The sequence below is a fragment of the Glandiceps talaboti genome, chromosome 20, assembly GCF_964340395.1.
Source record: "Glandiceps talaboti chromosome 20, keGlaTala1.1, whole genome shotgun sequence".
NCBI classification, from domain to species: domain Eukaryota; kingdom Metazoa; phylum Hemichordata; class Enteropneusta; family Spengelidae; genus Glandiceps; species Glandiceps talaboti.
In genome coordinates this window covers 3662618-3684058 of record NC_135568.1, presented here as the reverse complement: position 1 = coordinate 3684058, position 21441 = coordinate 3662618, and the positions used below count along the sequence as shown (strand labels likewise).

The following is a 21441-nucleotide window of genomic DNA, read 5'->3' as shown; positions in this document are numbered from 1 at the left end:
GTAGTAGAAACTGTATAGCAATAGTAGCAACTGCATAACATTAATAGCAACTGTATAACAGTCATAGCAACTGTATAACAGTCATAGCAACTTCATAACAGTCATAGCAACTTCATAACAGTCATAGCAACTTCTTAACACTTAACAGTCATAGCAACTGTATAACAGTAATAGCAACTGTATAACAGTAATAGAAACTGCCTAACAGTAATAGAAACTGCATAACAGTCATAACAACTGCATAACAGTCATAGCAACTTCATAACAGTCATATCAACTGCATAACACTTAACAGTCATAGCAACTGCGTATTTGAAATGTATGACATCATGATTGCCAATATGTTGTTTGCAAGAGTAATTGTATTCTCTGTAGAGCCAACTTTCACAAACATTTAGCAAATGAAACACAGCAGAAAACTACAAGCATGATTGCACATACCAAATGAGATGTTCCTCATGGTATACAATGTGTATAAAATATGCATGTCATTGAGCCATGCCTGTAACCTTTACTGTACTGCACTGTGCATGTTTCATCTATCATCTCATGACAGCATGACGTGCATATACGACATTTATTGTGTATGTGGGTGTATACCTTGATAACTCTAGAAATACTTGTAGGTTAACATTATGCAGGTACTCAGGACTCCTATTATGCTAATTGAACAAAAGGATGTTATCAGTAACACTGTAATTGAATCTGACTAGAATCCATTGAGTTTTTTGTCCGTCTATCCATCCCTCCAACTCGCCATTGTATGTTCACAGCTGTATCTTAGACATGCTCATACCTCTTTGGCACGTTTACCTTTACTTTAGGGATATATATGTCAAAAAATATAGATTTGGTGTCAATAATCACATCATGTCAGTTTTTAGCACCTCTGGACTAAGTGTAGAGAGTCAGATATGATATTTAAAGCGTGGCTGATATTTATCAAGTTGTTAAGTTGTGCAAAGCGACGTCCTCTCATGCAATGCATCTTGGAACTGGAAAATCAACTATTTGGGAAAACTTCACTGCACTAGCTCATATAGCACTGTGCACCTTCAAAGAGAATATATTGGAACAGAACATTTGAGATTGAAGTGAGGAAATCAATTAAAACTCATTTAATAATACCCTGATGGCATTATATAAATACTCTTAACACAAGATAAATGTGTTTGTACTGGTACGTCATTTTGTGTCATTTCCATATGTTTCCACTAGTTATATAGTTTTCCAGACAGTATTTACACTTCAGTTTTTGTGCAGTCACTCTGCTCGGATGCTACTCTGCTCAGATGCTATGTCACAGAAGATAAATGAAAGCACACACATTGAACTATTTCATATTGAAAACAAAATCGAGAGGAATCTCAATTTTAAGATGTTTTTTGCTTTTTAAGTCAGAGAGAGAGAGAGAGAGAGACAGACAGACAGACAGACAGACAGACAGACAGACAGACAGACAGACAGACAGACAGACAGGAGAGACAGTCAGAGAGAGAAAGACAGAGAGAAAGACAGAGAGCCATAGAGACAGACAGAGAGAGAGGGAGGGAGGGAGAGACAGACAGAGACAGAGAGGAGGGGGAGGGAGGGAGAGGAGGAGGAGTGTGTTTATCAAGGTGCTCTTATCCAATTAAAACAAAATGTACATTTGCCTGATATCTGTCTGGTATTTAAACCATTCTTTGTATGATGTGTTCATTTTCATAGATGATCGCTTGCTGCGTCCTCTGCACAAGGGAACAAGATTTATAAAAGTGAAATCCAGCAAGAAATATCGCCGAATATATAGATTGGATAAAAACAATGACCATATTGCGTATCTCCCGTCTAAGAAGAAACCCAGTGAAAGTAGAGGTAAGCCTGGTTGCCATGGCAATATAATTTAATGATAAACATCTTGGAAATGTTTATTTAAATAGTACATTGTTGTATCAAATATTTCGGGTTCTTTACCTGCACTTGGCACTGAAATGGTGGCTGTGTACATGGAGACAATTGATCATGGTAACCAGCTTTTGAATGTAAATGCATGTGTACATGTGAACATGACAAATGAGGATGCCAGGGATATAGGTAAGGGTCGATAACTGACAAAAACAACAAGCTACATGTACTCTGCATTCAGTGTTTGGTTAAAATTCTTTATTTCAATCAGTATATTTCTGCTATTTGGCAAATTTATGAGTCTCGTTTTAGATATTCCTGCCTATGTTTCACATTTTATCGGCTATATTTAAAACTAGCTACCAGTACATCCCTGGATGCAGAGGTGTAATGAATGTACTCCGTGTAAAGTCATGACATCAGTATACAGGGGGCTGTGGTATTAGTAGGAAATATAACTCAGCACCAATGTACCTTGGTCTACTTGTATTTCTTTTACAAACACAGTGTACAGTTTCCTCGGTATTTCATGGTGATATTGTGTGCAGTTTTATATTGTTGTACTGTGTCTGGAAAAAAAAGTGTCATCACACCATTTAGACAAACTGTCCTGACCAGAAACAATTCTCTCATTTTTTTGCTTAAATTTTTAAAAAAAATATTCTTGATTTTGCACTTGTACAAATGTAGCTTTTAAAAGCCCAATTCTGGTAAGTATCATAATCGAGTTGTGAAATACAGTTGTTTGGTAGAGATACATGTATAGAACAAGTTTGCCCTGACACAAGAATTTGTATACTTATACTATAGTTCCACTGATAAATTAATGGGAGAACCTTGAGAAAATGGGATTGAAACCCTGGTTTTCAGCATCTATGCCAGCATGGATCCTACATGCATCTGATGCTTATAGCTCCACTGATATTGTGTTAAGATATTAAACACTAATAGGAAAACATGGGATTGGATTATGGGCCTTTAAACATTCTTTAAATTTTCTACTTTTGTAGTTTCCATTGTCACTTTATGTGAGACATAAAGTTTAAAATAAATGGTCCCCGGTATGAAATAAATGGTGCCTGGTATATTGTATGGTTCATATGGTAGTACAGAGTTCAAGGATACATTCTGTTTTGATCATTGTTGTAATTAGAGTTCACTCAGCATGTATCACTGACCCATATACAAATCTACAATATACTTGACACAGTTATACGTTTAGGGTGTACTAACAATTATGGTGCATGTGGTACTAGTTAGCCTTATTATACATGGCTTGAAATTAACTTTTTCTATGGTAGTCTCAGTGGGCTACCAATTTCTGATTGGTAGCCCAAGGATGGTGACAAGTAGTTCCTGAACTGAAAACAAGTTACTCTATTGGAAATATGTTTGTTATTAAAATACTTTCATGTCTGTAAGTCTTCCATCGTTTAAGTCAATAGTACATACATTGTAGACTGAGTGGGCTACACGCTGTAATTCGTGGTAGCACCATGACAAGAATTGGTAGTCTTTGGACACGGGACTATTGTTAATTTTCAGCCCTGTTATAACACATAACCTTACAGTTGATATCAGCAACACATGAACGATCATTACCCTTAGGAAAATATGGGATGGGATGGGAGGATGTTTGTTCCCATTAGTTAGGGTTGGTACATATGATACATAAAAACAACACATTACAGTAGTATAAGATCCCAACTAAATGAAAACTACATGGGGTGGGGGGTAGGATGGGGGTTAAGGGGTGGTGTGGGGGAATGGGGTGTTGAAGGTTACTCCCATGTAGTGTTGGTACATATATTCATGTACCACAATATCACTGTGACAGTTTTGATCCACATTTTCAACAGATGTAGACTTTTGACTTTGACTTTTTTTAGCACAGTGGATGGGAAATAGGCGGTCTTTTATATATTAATTTTTGAAACAGCATCATTTTGTCTTTGTACATACCTGAAAAAATTATGAAACAACATAGACCAAATCCATCTTTCTAACTCATCAATACAAAAACTTTAAAATGTGTAAACACTTATTTTATTTTAAGTACAGGAAGTGATTCATAAATAAATTCTTTACACATTTCAAAATTGTTTTCAGGCAATTATTCAATTGAGTTACAATTTTTTTTCAAGTAGAAAAACACAGTAAAGTAGTTTGAATATGAAATTAAAAATCCAAAAAAAATACCCATTTCTTATCCATGGCAATGTATAAAACTGATTACTGTAGCATAACTGTTATTCTGCTGGGATATCCTAATTGTACATTTGGGAAATAATTCAAACAGTTTTTAAATTTAAAAAAATGTTTTAGTATAAATCCCCTGAGTACATCTGGGATGATAAATTAATAAATTTATAAATTAATTAACCTACCTCATAAAAAACTAAATTCGTTAATTAACCATTATGACATAAGTCCCATTGCACCTGTTCTCATCATGCTAATTTTATGTAAATTACTATGCAAATTGTTATACAAATTACCTACACAAGTGTTCTGGTTATGCTAATTTTATGTAAATTGATTATGCAAATCATTGTATAGATTAACCAAAAATGATCTTTTCTGGTCATTAAATTTTATATAAATACGTAAATGAAACAAATCAACCATTTTATATGTTCTGATCATGTTAATTCAATATGTAAATTAGTATGCAAATTATTATGTAAATATTAAGAACACCAGTCCTTGTAATGAGCATGTATTCAAGGATAAAACAAATGCATCAGTACAGTAATACTAATGTAGATGTACATTTGTAAAATATCTCCCTGCATTGATCTGCCTTATCTTATACAAAGGAAACAGAATGTTGCTAACTATCAAATGATTTTATTCACTCTAACTAATTGTGATTCAACAGACATCCGTTTAGTCTGATATAGAATATGAACAATTCAAATATATGCATTTCCTGGATTTTTTCCAAGGCTTTCCTGAATTACAGGATGACATGGATTCCAGATTTGATTCATTATACTTTCCTTTTTGGAATGAAAGAAGTTTAAATCCAATGCTGCCAATGGTAGCGTAGCATATATGATAACAAAGCAGCGTCTAGGGCTTCAAAACTATTAAATAGACATTGGTTTAACCTTTTCATTCCTAGAGATGACATTGGAATAAATAGAAACTTGATTGTAAGAACATTTTCTAAAATTTAAGAATATTACTTCATTGGGAAGTAATATTTCTTGAATTCTGGTCTAAAATAAAGTTGCTCTTTTTCCAAAAATTACAGAGAAACAAGAATTTTTGTTCAAAAATTTTGGCGGGAAAGTTTCTAGTCCTGAAAGGGTTAATCATAGACAGTGGATTGTGATTATGAAGTGGATTGATTGACCACTGTCTATTGTTTAATTATAGTCTCAGTAGAGCAGCACTCTGAAAGCTAGTTTATTTAGAATTCCATGAACTTGCAGTGTTGTTTTGGGACTTTCAATGTTTACACTATCTTGATCACAGGGTGATTGGAATCGCACAACATAGGAACTGCATTAATCATCCACTTGTGTAATTTATCACATTGATTAAAGAACAATAGAGTTAGTTTGCATCTATTTTAGGACATACACAGGGACGAGAAACAACAATCTCTCATTTTGGCTTGATAAATAATTTATATGTGCATGGAGGTGTGACTGTATTCAAATTTATAGATACAGAATAATACAGTGTGCAATTATGCATTGTTATGTGATACAGCGTACATGACCGAATTTTTAGCAACTAAATGTACCAGCCTTTACCATTTTTTGAAAGTCATTAATGACATTAATTGATGATCACTTGGTTGGATCACAATTGTGATATGATGATAAAGTATAACTGTATTAGTAAAATAAACCACGTGTCTGTCTGTCTGTCTGTCTGTCTGTCTGTCTGTCTGTCTGTCTGTCTGCCTGTCTGCCTCTGTCTGTCTGTCTGTCTGCCTCTCTGTTTGTCTGTCTGTGTTCCTCTCTGTCTGTCTGCCTCTGTCTGTCTGTTTGTCTGTCTCTGTCTGCCTGTCTGTCTGTTTGTCTGTCTGTTTGTCTGTCTGTCTGTTTGACTGCCTGTCTGTCTCTGTCTGTCTGTCTGTCTGTCTATCTGTCTGTCTGTGAGTCTGAATCAGTAATATCTCAAGAAACTGGCTCATCTGAAGTGAAATTTGGTATTGAGATTCGGTGAGACAATGTGGGGAACTGGTTAGGTTTTCCTAAACATCCTGTATGATTAGTAATTGTGCATTTGCATAAATAATGATTTTGGTAATTAGGCAATATCTTCAGAATGGTAATTAGGCAATATCTTCAGAATGGTAATTAGGCAATATCTTCAGAATGGTAATTAGGCAATATCTTCAGAATGGTAAGTTCAAATTTCAAATAATTAGGTGTATACACTGATGATAGCAAAACTCAAATAGCCAACAAAGTTTGTTGATGTAGCTAATGATTTTAATGGTTTATTTGCATAATTAAATTGCATTTTGGGTAATTCATTATCGAAAGAATACAAGCTTCAAATTTCATATAATTTATTTGCATATTAATGTACATAGGTCTCAATTCAGCCTAATATTGCAAAACTAACCCAAAGGAACACTTTTAGTTCATAGCTGTTATCTAATATCAGTGGGAGCTGTCACTGCAAGCCATACATATGTCTGTACTCAGCTGATGTTAGTTCAAATTTCAGTCCTTCAAAAATGGTACAGTTTTGCTTACCAGCAATTTGCCCACCTAAATGAGACTCTATATTCTCATTAGTTTAGTAGTATATATTATATGATTGATATGTTGGATAATATCTAATGAAAATAAAATTATATAAAAATGATTAAAACTAATATTTCTAAATTAAAATTTGGTGTGTGTTTAATCTCATGATGGTTCCTTTTACGAAATATCAATGTTTAGAAATGTCCCATCAAGTTCTGTGTATTATGATCGATGTTGTGAATAATTCATCGGGGACCAGCCAGCAGGTTTTCACCACATGAGCGAAATTAACTTATAAATATACTCTAATTAGAATAGGTTTATGCTAATCTTTATTTAAGCCCAGATACTCCAAATAGCCCAGCAAAACACCTGATTATGTGACATATTTATTATTGCTCTATTTTTACTGATAGTTGAAATTTCAACAGGGATTTTTGGTTAAACAGATGCACACTAATTTATCTAAGGATTATTGCTAATTTTAGTATTTAATATTTTCGACATGTGTTCTCAAACTGGGAAAATTTTAAGGCCATGTGTGTACATTGCTTATTTAGGTGCCTGGTTATTTGCAAGGATAAATTATGCTAATTTTACATTGTTATTTCTACCTCCTGTCTCTCAGAAATAATTATGGAGGAATCTTTTGAAAATATGTAGGAAGTCAAATAATGGTTACACCTATTAAATGGAACCGTTGAGGGAGGAAATTGATCAGTGTGTATGCCCATCTGTGTGTCTGATGTGGCCAGCCATGTTTATGACACGCATAAATTAATAATTTCTTTCAAATGTGGCACAAAGATGATGTACTATGGAAGACATGCATTAACTGATTTCTTTAAAACTTGGTACAAAGGTGGCATACTGTGATTGGTATATGCATATGATCATTGATATGGTAGTTTCAGATTGTCAAGAGAGGGCGCTGTATGCATTCCTTCATGCTTCAATTTCGATGAGCATATTTGTATTGCTCTCTCTGTAGTCATACTTGCACGAGCATAGTGAGTGAAAATCCAGCAGGAAACACTGCAAGCACTGGCACTCATGTGGCATGGGATTGTGTTGTTATTACATGTTTATCCAAAATTGCAAATTTCCATAAAATTCATAGTGTGTGATCACATGATTTTGTGTGCAAGGAACGAGCGTAGCCTCATTTGCATATCACTTGCACGCAGGTATGTGATAATGTTTCCTGTATTGCACTGCAGTGCAAATACCACTAGTATGCGTGCGCCCTGGTGCAAGTAATCTCTGGTACATATGTAATAATGATAAGCCCACCGACACATTCACCAAATCCATTGAACTCACTCTCACATTTCATTTGTCTTTTATCTTTTATCTTTTATTATTGCAGTCAATATTGAGGACATCAAAGAAGTACGTACTGGTAAGTCCACTGATACATTCAGGTCAGCGAGTGTCAAGAAGTTTGGAGATGCTCAGTGTTTTTCTTTGATAGTTGGTGTTAACAATGAAACAGTTGATCTAGTGGCGAACAGCGAAGAAGACGCCTTACAATGGGTGAATGGAATACGCCATCTAAAGAAACAGCATGCCCATATTGATGTCATGGCCAACAGAAATAAATATCCTTAAGATTTTATACTGGAATTATACTTATTAATTCAATTAATTTGGAAATTTTATATTTTTGTTACTTGTAGCAAAAACAGATTTGGACATAAACTAAGAATTATTGATTGTGAACATTCGGACTTAATCTCTACCAGGACAGCCTTACTCAGGATTAGATTCATTTTGTTGAGGTCTTCCTTGTCTGTAAACCATAGACTTTAAACATGTAGGGTGTAGGGTTGATTTGTAAACAGTCTATGAAGTACATGGGTGCTTGGTTTAAAAGTGAACTACGGCACATGTCAGTGTTTTTGTGAAAGGTTGTAAGTAGGTAAAATCTACCTGAGTTCCCAGTCATTTTACCAGGCTTCCCTACCAATGTTTTTGTTAAGGGCAGTTAGCAGGTAAAATCTACCTGAGTTCCCAGTCATTTTACCATGGTTCTCCTACCAGTGTTTTTGTTAAGGGCAGTAAGCAGGTAAAGTCTACCTGAGTTCCCAAGTCATTTCACCAGGGTTCCCTACAAGCGTTTTTGTTAAGGGTGGTAAGTGGGTAAAATCTACCTGAGTTCCCCAGTCATTTTACCAGGGTTGAACCCTACCAATGTTTTTGTTAAGGGCAGTAAGTACATGTAGATAAAATCTACCTTAGTTCATTAATTTTACCAGGGTTACCTCCCAGTGTTTATGTTAAGGCCAGTAAGTAGGTAAAGTATACTTGAGTTTACCAGTCATTTTATCAGGTTCCCTACAGTGTTTTTGTTAAGGGTGATAAGTAGGTAAAATCTACCTGAGTTTCCCAATCATTTTACTAGGGTTCCCTACTTAATTTCCTTAATGCTATTGTATGTGGATCAGAGATTTCTTTCAGAAAGCTGACAGAAACAATGATGGCTGCATAGATTTTGAAGAAGTATGTAAATTATTGAAAGCCATGAATCTGAAAATTGATAAAAGACACATCAGGAAATGTTTTGAGGTAAGAGAACTACATTTACAGAGACATCTGTCTGTTTCTGTCAGGCTATCTGTCCATCTGTTTGTCAGGCTGTCTGTCTATCTGTCTCTCTGTCTGTCAGACTGTCTGACTGTCCATCTGTGTGTCTGTCTGTCTACAGATATATCTGTCCATCGATTTGTCTATATATCTACCCTTGTCTGCCTGTTTGTCTTAATATGTTTGTATATCTGTGTCTGCATGTCTGTATATCTGTTTATCTGTCTGTCTGTATAGATCTGTGTGTATCTGTATATTTATACAATGTATATCTGTTTGTCTGCTTTCTATGTGTTTATGTTTCTTTGTCTGTCTCTGTCTGTCTGTCTGTCTGTCTGTCTGTCTGTTTGTCTGTTTTTGTATGACTGTGTATAATTGTGATGACAGTATGACTTTGTTGTCTGTCTGTCTGTCTCTCTCTCTGTCTGTCTGTCTCTCTGTCAGTCTCTCTGTCTCTCTGTCTATGTTAACAATTAACAGTCGATCAGAATGGATGCAAATATCTACAGTTGTAGTGCATGTCCTGAAATGGATATATTAATTTTACTAATTTTTTAATAACACCCATATTTGCATGTGATTTATTAATGAAGACCTAATTATAGAAAGAAAAATAGAGCAGCACACACTAATCATAGATGTATGTACATGAATAATTAATGTAGCCTTTACTTTGTTCTTTTATCATCTCATGCTTAATTGCCTTCAGTTATGCTCTATCAGATAGTCACGTATGAATGATTAATTATAGCGCCACCTAGTGGTCAGATATAAGTGGATGTGACAGTGGGCATGTTAGGGATAATGAGTTCACCATTTGCAATCAATTAGCTAGACTTTGCACAGTACTGGATCTGTAACTGTGCTCAAGCTCTTGTCTTATGAGAGTAAGTGCCATGGACAGTGTAGGATTGCAAACAGTGAACATGCCCAGTAATTACTGAGGATGACTTTAGATAATTTTGTACTGTAATAATTGATGCACGGCTGATTATAGCGCCACCTAGTGGTCAGATATAACTAGATGTTGTAGTAAAAATTGGAATCATTGTATATGGGACAAAATCTACATACATGTATCTTTTTATTATAATTGATGACTGCATGTTGAGAATTACCTATGGGAAATAACTATGTTATACCCATAAAACCAAAAAAGTTGAATGTTTCTTTGCTCTGGAATCATATTTTGTATTGGTTCCAAACTCGTGATAGTTAGTATGTTTCAACTGAATCACTCAGCCTAGCATCTTCAGCTGTTAATATTGACCTGTATGCCAGAAATTTACAGCTATCATTTAAAGATTAAAATTGTAGTTTTATTATGACAAGGAGAAAACCCATATTTCTTGCATTGATATAATGAGAACAAATAATAATTAAAGATGACAGTATTCAACATCTATCAAATTAGGAGAGAACTGACAGAATCTTTCATTACAGGAAGCAGATACTAGGAAGAGTAAGAAAACAACTGGTGAGATAGTAGAGAATGAATTAGATGCAGATGAGTTTGTACAATTCTATACACTAATCACAAGAAGAGAAGAAATCACTACCTTGTTTTATAAGTAAGTATTGTCATTTTGGTTCTCTCTATACCGGTTTGAACTGGTTAGTACCAGTTTGTATACAAGTCAGAACTGGTTGGTGTAACCAGACTCCCTGTGTGTAAGAACTGGTTGGTACCAGTTGCATGCAAGTTAGAACTGGTTGATACCAGTTGGATACAGGTCAGAACTGGTTGGTACCAGTCGCATGCAAACTGGTTTGTACCAGGCACATACAAGTCAGAACCAGTTGGTACCAGTCAAGTGCAGTCAAAGTGGTTGATACCAGTCACACGCATGTCAGAATTGGTTGGTATTATCATATATAGTCAAGCAAGGTATGAAAAGGACCAGCAGCTTTAATATGAGTTGTCAGTTCTTAAGATCAGCAGTGATTTTTGCTTAATTTCACACACTGCCATCAACGTCATCATGCAATCGTAACCAGCACTTATAATTGATATGTTTTAAAGGACAGTTATAATCAATTATGATGAAAAAATCACAATCCTGTAACAGTAATGTTAACAATTGTCCTACTTCTCACTGTCATGCAGGTATTCAGGTGATGATGATTACTGGACTGCTGATGAATTTCTGACTTTTATGCAAACAGAACAAAAGGTAAGATCTGATACCATACATTGTTGACATGAGTTTCTCAATATCTTGCAACCCAAAATGAAAAAATGATAAAATTATGATTTTAATCATCTTGGTTATAAACATATATTTATAAATTTACAGATATTACAGGGACAATAAAGATACACTCATAGTTATCTTATGATTAATACAAAATAAACAGATTTTGAATGAAAATTTAGCTGTGTTTGTAAACTTGCATGGTGTCGAATTAAACTTTTGTTACAAACACAACTTTGAAAATTGTCACCCGAAATTTTTGACTGCATATACTTCAGTCTTTGTCAACAGATTGAACCACTATTCAGTACATGTGATCATATGGACATGTGAGCCTTATAAAGCACTTCAACTATCATTTGAAGAGAGACAGAGGGTGATCCACACTTCCTGGTATTGGGCCTGTGTTCCATAAGGTCTTGTGTTCTGAATTGTTGGTTAATCTGTTAACAATAAAGACTGTAGTATGCAGTTGAAAATATCAGGGTTTTTCAAGTTCTTGTTTAGAATAACAGTTTACTTTGATACAAAGATAAACAATTTGCTGTATGTTTTAGATTTGAAATGAAAGAATCTGATATGTTAATCAAAATGATTTTGTATTTATGTGAAAAATAATTTATATGTTACTATGAATGATATTGTTTGATAATTTGACGTGGATGATTTGATGATCTAGGAAAATTTGGAATCTTCATTTGTAGGATAATAAGGCAGGTGCTGGGTTTTAATTTAGATATTTGTCTGCAGTGTGCCCTCTAAGCCAATTTGTCGTCCTACTGACATACACAATTTCTATTGATGCACCGAAATTTGGTGTTCCCCTACCTCTTACTATGTGGTGACTCACAAGAAATGCCAGTTCTTCTCATTTTGACTCTCAACAACAAAATTTGGCTATCACTAGAGGGCGCACTGTTTGTCTGTATTATTTGTGCTGTGTTTCTAACTGTCCTTTTATTGTTATCTGTCTTCTTTCCACAACATAGACACCTGAGGACCAGGTATAAATTGATACTATTATACATGTATATATGTTTTAGAATATTTTGATTCAATATCATGATTTGGAAACTGCTGTAAGTTTTCTCTATGAAACTGTAGTTTATGTCCAACCTAGGGCAGTATGTTGTAATCTGCCATGATCTTGTCAACATAATATTACAATTTATGACTTACCTAGGTGGAAAATATGTTGTAATTCGGCCATTTTGTTGACATTTTTTTAAATTTAAGACTCACCTAGGTGGTGTGTTGTAATTCGGTCATCTTGTTGATATTATTTCTACAAATTATGACTCACCTAGGTGGTAAACATGTTATCTGCCATCTTGTTCACAGTGAGCAAAAGTCCAACTAAAAACTATGGTTTCAATGAGAAATTTATAGTGAAAGGGAACTGTATGTTCTGCTACTCAGTATACATTATGCATGGATAAAATTTACATTATGTCTTTTCTAAATTATGACACCTTTCTGTCATCATATCTGAAATAAAAAATCAAATGAATATTCAACGTAGATTTACCATCTCACTAAAATTTGTTACTTGAAAGAGTTCTGTAATAACTTAAATGTTAATTAAAAATTGTACTCAAAGTGTTCTATGGAAAACTGAGGTTTTGGTTTACTAAGATAGACACAAGCAAAAACTATTGTTGTTCAATGTGGTAGATTACATAAGTGGGTGATAGCGGTTCCTCTGTTCTATGAATCTTATCACCCTGTGATCAAGATAGTGTAAACATTGGAAGTACTAAAACGGTACACTGCAAGTTCATGGAAGTAGTTTTCAGAGACACCTCCCTACTGAGACTGTAATTAAACCAACGTCCATTCAATAGCTTATCACTGTTGTATCAACATGTTACGACAACAGCTTTAGTTTGTGTCTATCGTAGTGAACGGAAACAATATTCTTCAAAATTCTTGTGAAAAACCTTCTATTTCATTACATTAGCAAACCTCCCTTCTTGAAAAAAAAAACATTTTGTGTAAGTTTCCTTCAACTGATACATTTTTAAGCTTTATCTGCAGTAACCAAGTCCAAAAATATATATACAGACACAGCCATCGTCAAAAGCATCACTTTGTTTCAATACATTCTGAGGACATGCTAGACTGTAAAATACATTATGTTGCACAACGCCCTCAATAGTTTTGCTCCTTCTACTAGACTAAGGTTTGGCTGGTGTGTGAGGGTGCCCTATCATGATGTACTTCTCAGACTGGATATAATGGGCAAAGAAAAGAACTATAACAAGTAACAAATTTTAGTGACTTAAACTCATTAGTTTCATTTTTGTATCATTTTTTAAAACAATTTTTCCGTTTATTTCATCAATTGTTACGTTATCTACTTTCTGATTTGTTAGTCATTTTTTTCATGTTTGTTCAACAATAGTTTTTTACACTGTTTTTTTATCAGTTAGTTTACTTTGTCTATCACATCTATAGAACTCATTGTAACTGTGTCCTATTTCATGGTACTAGACACTGGTTATAACTAATTTGATAACTATGACTACATACGAAATCAGTGTTTAGTAAAACTCAGTATGGCTCATGAAATGGGGACACAGTTCTACAATGAGTTGCAATGAAATGTGTATATATCGACATATTGTCTTGTTCCATGAATGTTTACTTGATCAGTGGTGATTTCCCGATCCATAACACATTATTTTTAAATACACACTCCAACCTTTGGTGATTTACTCTATCACACGTATAGTGTAGAGCGCCACCAGTGGTCAGAATGTGCTTATATAATTAGTGTTTTCCAACTACATTGCACTTTTCTTGTTCCATAAATCTTTCCTTTACCAATGGTTATTTCTTGATCCACCATGCCCTACTTTTGCATACACATTCCAACCATTGGTGCTTTATTGTGTGAAAAAGTGAAGAGCATAAGGTGTATAGTAAAGTGCGCCACCAGTGGTCAAAGTATGCTTATTAATATTAGTGATGTTGTACAGGTATAGAGTACTTTTCTTGTTCCGTAATTCTTCATTTGACCAATAGTGACTTCTTTGCTAGTTTCACATTCCACACTATCATAAACCTAACTAATACACACTCCAACCATGGGTGCCCTACCGTCAGATGCACATAGTAAAGAGCGCCACCAGTGGTCAAAGTGTGCTTAGTAATGGTGTTGTACACATATAGAGCAATTTCTTCATTTGCCTAACATATCTTCTTAGCATTACTATGAATACACTACTGTCGTGAGTCACATTTTGTTTTCATTTCCATTTTTTAGCGTAAGGAGTTGCACAAGAAATGGGCTGAGGCCGTAATTGGTAAATATGAAACTAACCCAGAGTGTCAGGCTAACAAAGTACTGAGTTTGGATGGTAAGTAACATTTAGACCTGCATTAACTGTACTCTGAATCCCGTGACTTCTTGGGAGACAAGTTTTTAAAAACTTAATGGCCTAATTCAGATTAGGATTAAAATCTTAGTGTGAAAGCCGATTGTTTTGTTTGGCAATAACAAAAATGTCAGTCCAGAACAAAAGAATGATCCCATAATAATCCGTATTAAGATAACAATAATGTGATTTCCCAGGATTGAAACATGGCCCTTTAAGGAACTATCCACTGTAGGTAGAGATTACTACTATTAATGTGTAAAGTTTAAATGAAAATTTTGCACTATGTGAAAACTGTATCTGCCTTTGTTTGATTGATATCTATCTCTCATTGAGATTGTTATCTTTTTTATTTCTTTGGTTGTTTTCTTGACAGGTTTTTCTTTGTTTATGCTTGGTCCTAATGGATTGTTACTGAATCCATACCATGACAACGTGTACCAGGACATGACACAACCACTGTCTCACTACTTTATTGCGTCATCTCATAACACGTAAGTCTGTATTACTGTTCATCTACTTCATGATTTAGTATCTGTGCTAATGCTAGGTTAGCTATAGCACTTCACCAGCATGTGTTTATAGCAACTGGAAGGGTTAATGTCTGCACCAGCCCTATGTTAACACCAGACTTGCTCAGTGCTAACACTGGGCTGGCACTAATGCTTCACCAGCATGTGTTGGCAACTGGAAGGGTTAATGTCTGCACCAGCCCTATGTTAACACCAGACTTGCTCAGTGCTAACACTGGGCTGGCACTTATAAATGCTTCACCAGCATGTGTTGGCAACTGGAAGGGTTAATGTCTGCACCAGCCCTATGTTAGCACCAGACTTGCTCAGTGCTAACACTGGGCTGGCACTAACGCTTCACCAGCATGTGTTGGCAACTGGAAGGGTTAATGTCAGCACCAGCCCTATGTTAACACCAGACTTGCTCAGTGCTAACACTGGGCTGGCACTAACGCTTCACCAGCATGTTTTGGCAACTGGAAGGGTTTATGTCTGCACCAGCCCTGTGTTAACACCAGACTAGCTCAGTGCTAAGTTCTAGGCTAGCACTAATACTTCACCAGCATGTGTTAGAATCTGGAAGGGAGCCTGCATATATCAGCCCAATGTTGACTGATATTTAGCTATCAAATTGAGAAGGGATTTATAAGTTGTGCAATAATTGTGGTAGTCTTAATTAATTCAACAAAACATATATATATACCATTTAATTCTGGTTGCAGATATTTATTAGAAGATCAATTGAAAGGGCCAAGTAGTACGGAGGCATACATCAGTGCCCTACAAAAAGGATGTCGATGTGTGGAATGTAAGTAAAATGAGTTCTACTGGACATGTGTTCAGCCATTTTGAAAATTTCCTGCAAGGGTTTATGGGAAAATTCTCTTGAGTGATCACATCACATATAGTATCTCTTTGTATATAGAAACTTTCTTATGTAAGTTTCCAGAGTAATCTGAAAGGTATCTGTACAGTGGGACAAAGTACTCCTTTATTTTACTTATTTAATCAGAGCTTTGTAACCTTTAGTAATTTCTCTAGGATTTATTATGCGTTTGAATAAATTCAACATCAAGACCTTGGGAGTATCTGGTTGATAGAGGTTCATATTCAAGTTGACATGATTTCTCACTGTGTATCTTGATTTGTTATGATAAATTAACGATCATTTCTTGGTGGTCAAATAAAAATATCTTCATAAAAAAAAGACTTATTATTCTGAATATTTGACCCTGTTTTAATTATGACAGTGGACTGCTGGGATGGTTCTGATGGTGATCCTATTATCTACCATGGACATACTTTGACATCTAAAATCAAGTTTAAAGATGTCATTGAGGTGATTGAAAGATACGCATTTGAAGCATCAGAGTAAGTTATTGTTACTGACATCTTTTTCCCTATGGGTGCAGAAAGAGGATAGGAGTTGGCGGAGGGGGGGCATAATTAATAGGAATGGGTTACATTAATTCATTCAGCCAGCCAGCCATCCACCAACACATCCATCCATCCATCCATTCATCCACCCACCCATCCATCCATCCATCCACTCACCCATCCATCTATCCACCCACCCAACCAACCAACCATCCATCCATTCATCCACCCACCCACCCATCCATCCATCCATCCATCCATCCACTCACCCATCCATCTATCCACCCACACATCCATCCATCCATCCATCCATCCATCCATCTACTCCCCCATCCATCCATCCATCCATCCATCCATCCATCCATCCATCCACCCACCCATCCATCTATCCACCCACCCATCCATCCATTCATTCATCCATCCATCCATCCATCCATCTATCCATCCACCATCTATCCATCCATCCACCCACCCATCCATCCATCCACCCAGCCAGCTGTCCATCTATCCACCCACCCATCCATCCATCCATCTATCCACCCATCCACCCAACCATCTATCCACCCACCCATCCATCCATCCACCCAGCCATCTATGCATCCACCCAACCATCCATCCATCCAACCAACCAACCACCCATCCATCCGCCCACCCACCCACCCATCCATCCACCCACCCATCCATCCATCCACCCACCCACCCACCCATCCATCCATCCACCCACCCATCCATCCATCTACCCACCCATCCATCCATCCATCCATCCACCCATCCATCCACCCACCCATCCAGCCATCCATCCACCCATCCATCCATCCACCCACCCATTCATCCACCCACCCACCCATCCATCCACCCACCCATCCATCCATCCACCCACCCATCCATCCATCTACCCACCCACCCAACCAACCATCCATCCATCCATCTATCCATCAATCGCTAAAAGTGCATTGTTGTGAATTCCTTATTATGTACCGTAATCAAAATACAGGAAATCATTTAGACATCAGTGCTATGACTGGATTTATCTATATTTTAATGTGATGTCGTGATCATTTACCTTGTCATAAATTTGTTATTCTAGGTATCCCTTAATAGTGTCTCTAGAAAATCATTGCACAGTGGACCAACAAGAAATTATGGCAAAGTATATGAATGATATATTTAAAGGTATCCTTTCATATCAGTGGTTATTATAATACAGTGATGAGTGACTTTTATCTAGTATACATTTATTTACATGCATGTATGTATGTATGTTTGTATGTATGTATGTATGTATGTATGTATGTATGTATGTATGTATGTATGTATGTATGTATGTATGTGTGTGTGTGTGTGTGTGTGTGTGTGTGTATGTATGTATGTATGTATGTATGTATGTATGTATGTTTGTATGTATGTATGTATGTATGTATGTATGTATGTATGTATGTATGTATGTGTGTGTGTATGTATGTATGTAGGTATGTGTGTGTGTGTATGTATGTATGTATGTATGTATGTATGTATGTATGTATGTATGTATGTATGTGTGTATGCATATGTGTGTGTGTGTGTGTGTGTGTGTGTGTGTGTGTGTGTGTGTGTGTGTGTGTGTGTTAATGCTATACTGAGTTATTCCATTGTTAAAAGGAATGGCAGAGTGCAATGTTATACCCAATCATGGAATTTTCACAGCAGTGGCTTACTGAGCAACGTACTGCAACAAATGAAATAATGTATGAAGTAACTTTGTTGAAACATGACTATAGGCATAGACTGTGGAGGGTCTATGCTATAGGCCAGAACAACTACTTTGTATACACTATATATTTATGATCTTTAACCAGTGTGATACAGATAAGGTGTACAAAACACCAGTCACATCAGATATGAAAGCACTGCCATCCCCTGAGAAACTAAAGGGAAAAATTTTGATCAAGGTATGTGATGTCGTCTCTCTACTCATTGACTGATCAATGGCATATGTTATTCAGTTACAGCTAGAGGAAATAAATGTACAGGACAGTAATCTTAACTTACATGACACAGTCTAAACTCACAGGACACTAGTCTAAACTCACATGACACTCGTCCACATGTACAGGACAGGACACTGTAGTCTAAACATATGGAACACTAATTGCTAATTTCAAATCCTGTATTGCAGTCTTCAGTTTGAGATTTATATTGTAGTTAGACCACAGGGAGCTATGAGAACCATCACAGTTATAAATCTTGACCACAGGACTGTGATCATATTTGATATGTGCGTAAACCAGAATGATGTTATGGGGTACTATTCAATTGACTAAGATTTAATGTTGTCCCACGAATGAAATACTCTCATCAAATACTGAAAAAAATTACCTTGACACCATGCCCAAATTATGCGGTTATGCTGTTACTCCATTGGCGATATTTTGATATTTGTTTGATAATTGTACTCTGTACTGTTTGAGTTCTACAATGGTCATTTTCTTTGTTCAATTAACAGCAGAAAACTGTAGCTTTTTTGGTTTGTTTTGTCATTTATAACGTTCTTTTGTGTACAGTGTAATGGACTTGAACCACAAAATGCTGTTGCCAAACCAAAGATCAAACGGAATAAACAATATTTCTCTGACTCCGAAAATGAAACCATGGTAACTATGCCATCATCACCCATGGCATCAATATCATATGTAGTCATGCAGTCACTGCCAAAACAATGGTAACTATACCAATATCACCCATGGCAACAATATCATACATTGTCATGCAGTCACTGCCAAAACAATCATAACTTTGCCATGGCAACAAAAATATACATTGTCATCTAAGCTTATGAAAAAAATAGACATTATGTAAGCTTTCACTATGAACAGTTGTCATCAGATTTGGTAAAATCATACAAATCATACCGTCAAATATTTAGAACAAAGAATGTTTAGGGATTAAAAAGAGATGTGCATAGTGATCTAGTAGTAGATAATATCTACAGATAAAATTTAGATACATGCTTGGAAACTAAGATAAACAGGAAATATGAATTCACATGAAACTGATCACTGAGGTGATATATCACTAGATATATATATTCTGAACATGATATTTGGATGTTTGCTATGAAAATACCTCAAAATCATTTATTTTTGATAACAATGGAAATATGACCTTCAGGGTTAGTAAGTTCTCTTATTCAATTTGACATTACTAATGATACACAGAATTGGCTTACAGTACACTAACATGTGGTGTTACCCTATTCCTTAATACAACGCTATCCAACCAGGTCCCCAGTGAATTAGCTGGGTTGACTGAGGTACACCTTTTCCAATCAGGTCCCCATTTATTAAAACAGCTGGGTTGACTGACGCACAGTCACCGACGGACTTTAGCCATTCAGAAACAAACTCTGGTGTGGCGTGGTGGCAAGGCTCAAACTTGCAACTACAGATTCCTAGTCAGCCACTTTCACCATTCATTATGACTCAATAATATTAAGATTAAAGATTCATGAAGTATGAATGAACTTTCCTTTTACAATTTAATGTATTTATTTATTTATTTATTTATTTATATTTATCGTTTGTTTGTTTGTTTATTTATTTGTTTGTTTGTTTGTTTGTTTGTTTTCTTCCAGTTTTGTTTTTTCTTTACAGAGTGTGTGAGTTACTCATTGTAAAATGCCAGAGAGCATTACTAGGCACTTTATCAATATTATATTTCTCACATCACATCATATCATATATTTGATTTTATATTTTATATATTTATTAAGTTTTTTTCATGTAAACTATTTTTTTTCCCAGCGAGTATCTATCATCTGTTAATTGTATCAGAGAGCATTTCTAATGGATGCTAGACATGTCAACAATATATCTCATATATCATGTAATATTTGTGTAATTTCTGCATGCTTGTTTGTTTATTTGTTCATTTATTTATTTGTAGGGTAAAAAGTTAAAAGACAACAATATTGATGGAGATGTCAGTGATGAGGATGAGGCTGCCGACATTGACTCTGAAGAGGTGAAGAAAGAAACTAAGAAAGTAAGTATTAAAATATGAGAGAATGAACCCTCATGATGCTAGAATTACTGGCATATGTGGTATTCTTGGGATTAGACTGTAAGATACGCCGTGACGGGGCGCCCTCACTGGCCTCCTCTCTGATGTGTGAGGGCGCCCGGTCAGACTATTATACTTAGGGTATCATCACCTAACTTTTTTTTTACTTTTCTTTTTTCAGAAAAAAAAGCAGAAGTTATCCCAAGAATTATCAGATTTGGTTGTTTTGTGTAAAAGTGTGCATTTTTCTAGCTTTGAACACACAAAAAACAACTGTAAGTATTAATATAGTCACCATAACATTCAAGGGTTAACTGAATATTAATTGTGTTATATTGAGATGTGTTATATACCGGGTACTGCCCAGTGACTTACTCAAGTCTCTGGTCTTTTTTCATTCTTATTAAACACTCACTCACTCTCTCACTCACTCACTCACTTCCATATTTTGTTTTCTTTATAGATACTTTCTATGAGATGTCCTCCTTTGGTGAGGGTAAAGCCATGTCACTAGCCAAGGACCAGGCCAAACAATACATCAATCATAATAAATTCCAGTTGAGTAGAACATATCCAGGTGGTATGCGAACCAATTCCAGTAATTATAACCCAGTACCGCTATGGAATGCTGGCTGTCAGATAGGTCAGTATATCTCTCGTCTGGAATAGTCTTTGTTTTACTGTGTAGCTCTTTCAGTACTAGCAATTGCTTTCTCAAGAAGTCAAGTCAGGACCACCACAGTCTTGT

The 21441-nt window shown here is 35.7% G+C and overlaps 1 protein-coding gene across 2 annotated transcripts in view; it reads left to right on the top strand.

The window, feature by feature from the left end:
• Window positions 1-21441, top strand: part of LOC144450714 (1-phosphatidylinositol 4,5-bisphosphate phosphodiesterase delta-4-like) — a 33425-nt gene that overhangs the window by 8473 nt on the left and 3511 nt on the right. The window contains exons 2-16 of one of the 2 annotated variants that reach the window (XM_078141381.1): window positions 1711-1857; window positions 7975-8206; window positions 9044-9173; window positions 10635-10762; window positions 11299-11365; window positions 12376-12390; window positions 14655-14748; window positions 15143-15260; window positions 16001-16086; window positions 16529-16649; window positions 17743-17828; window positions 18501-18583; window positions 20577-20675; window positions 20875-20968; window positions 21157-21336. In XM_078141381.1, the coding sequence (XP_077997507.1) occupies window positions 1711-1857; window positions 7975-8206; window positions 9044-9173; window positions 10635-10762; window positions 11299-11365; window positions 12376-12390; window positions 14655-14748; window positions 15143-15260; window positions 16001-16086; window positions 16529-16649; window positions 17743-17828; window positions 18501-18583; window positions 20577-20675; window positions 20875-20968; window positions 21157-21336 (1680 nt within the window). The remainder of the gene's footprint in view (window positions 1-1710; window positions 1858-7974; window positions 8207-9043; window positions 9174-10634; window positions 10763-11298; window positions 11366-12375; window positions 12391-14654; window positions 14749-15142; window positions 15261-16000; window positions 16087-16528; window positions 16650-17742; window positions 17829-18500; window positions 18584-20576; window positions 20676-20874; window positions 20969-21156; window positions 21337-21441) is intronic. The other variant, XM_078141382.1, reaches the window with a different exon arrangement.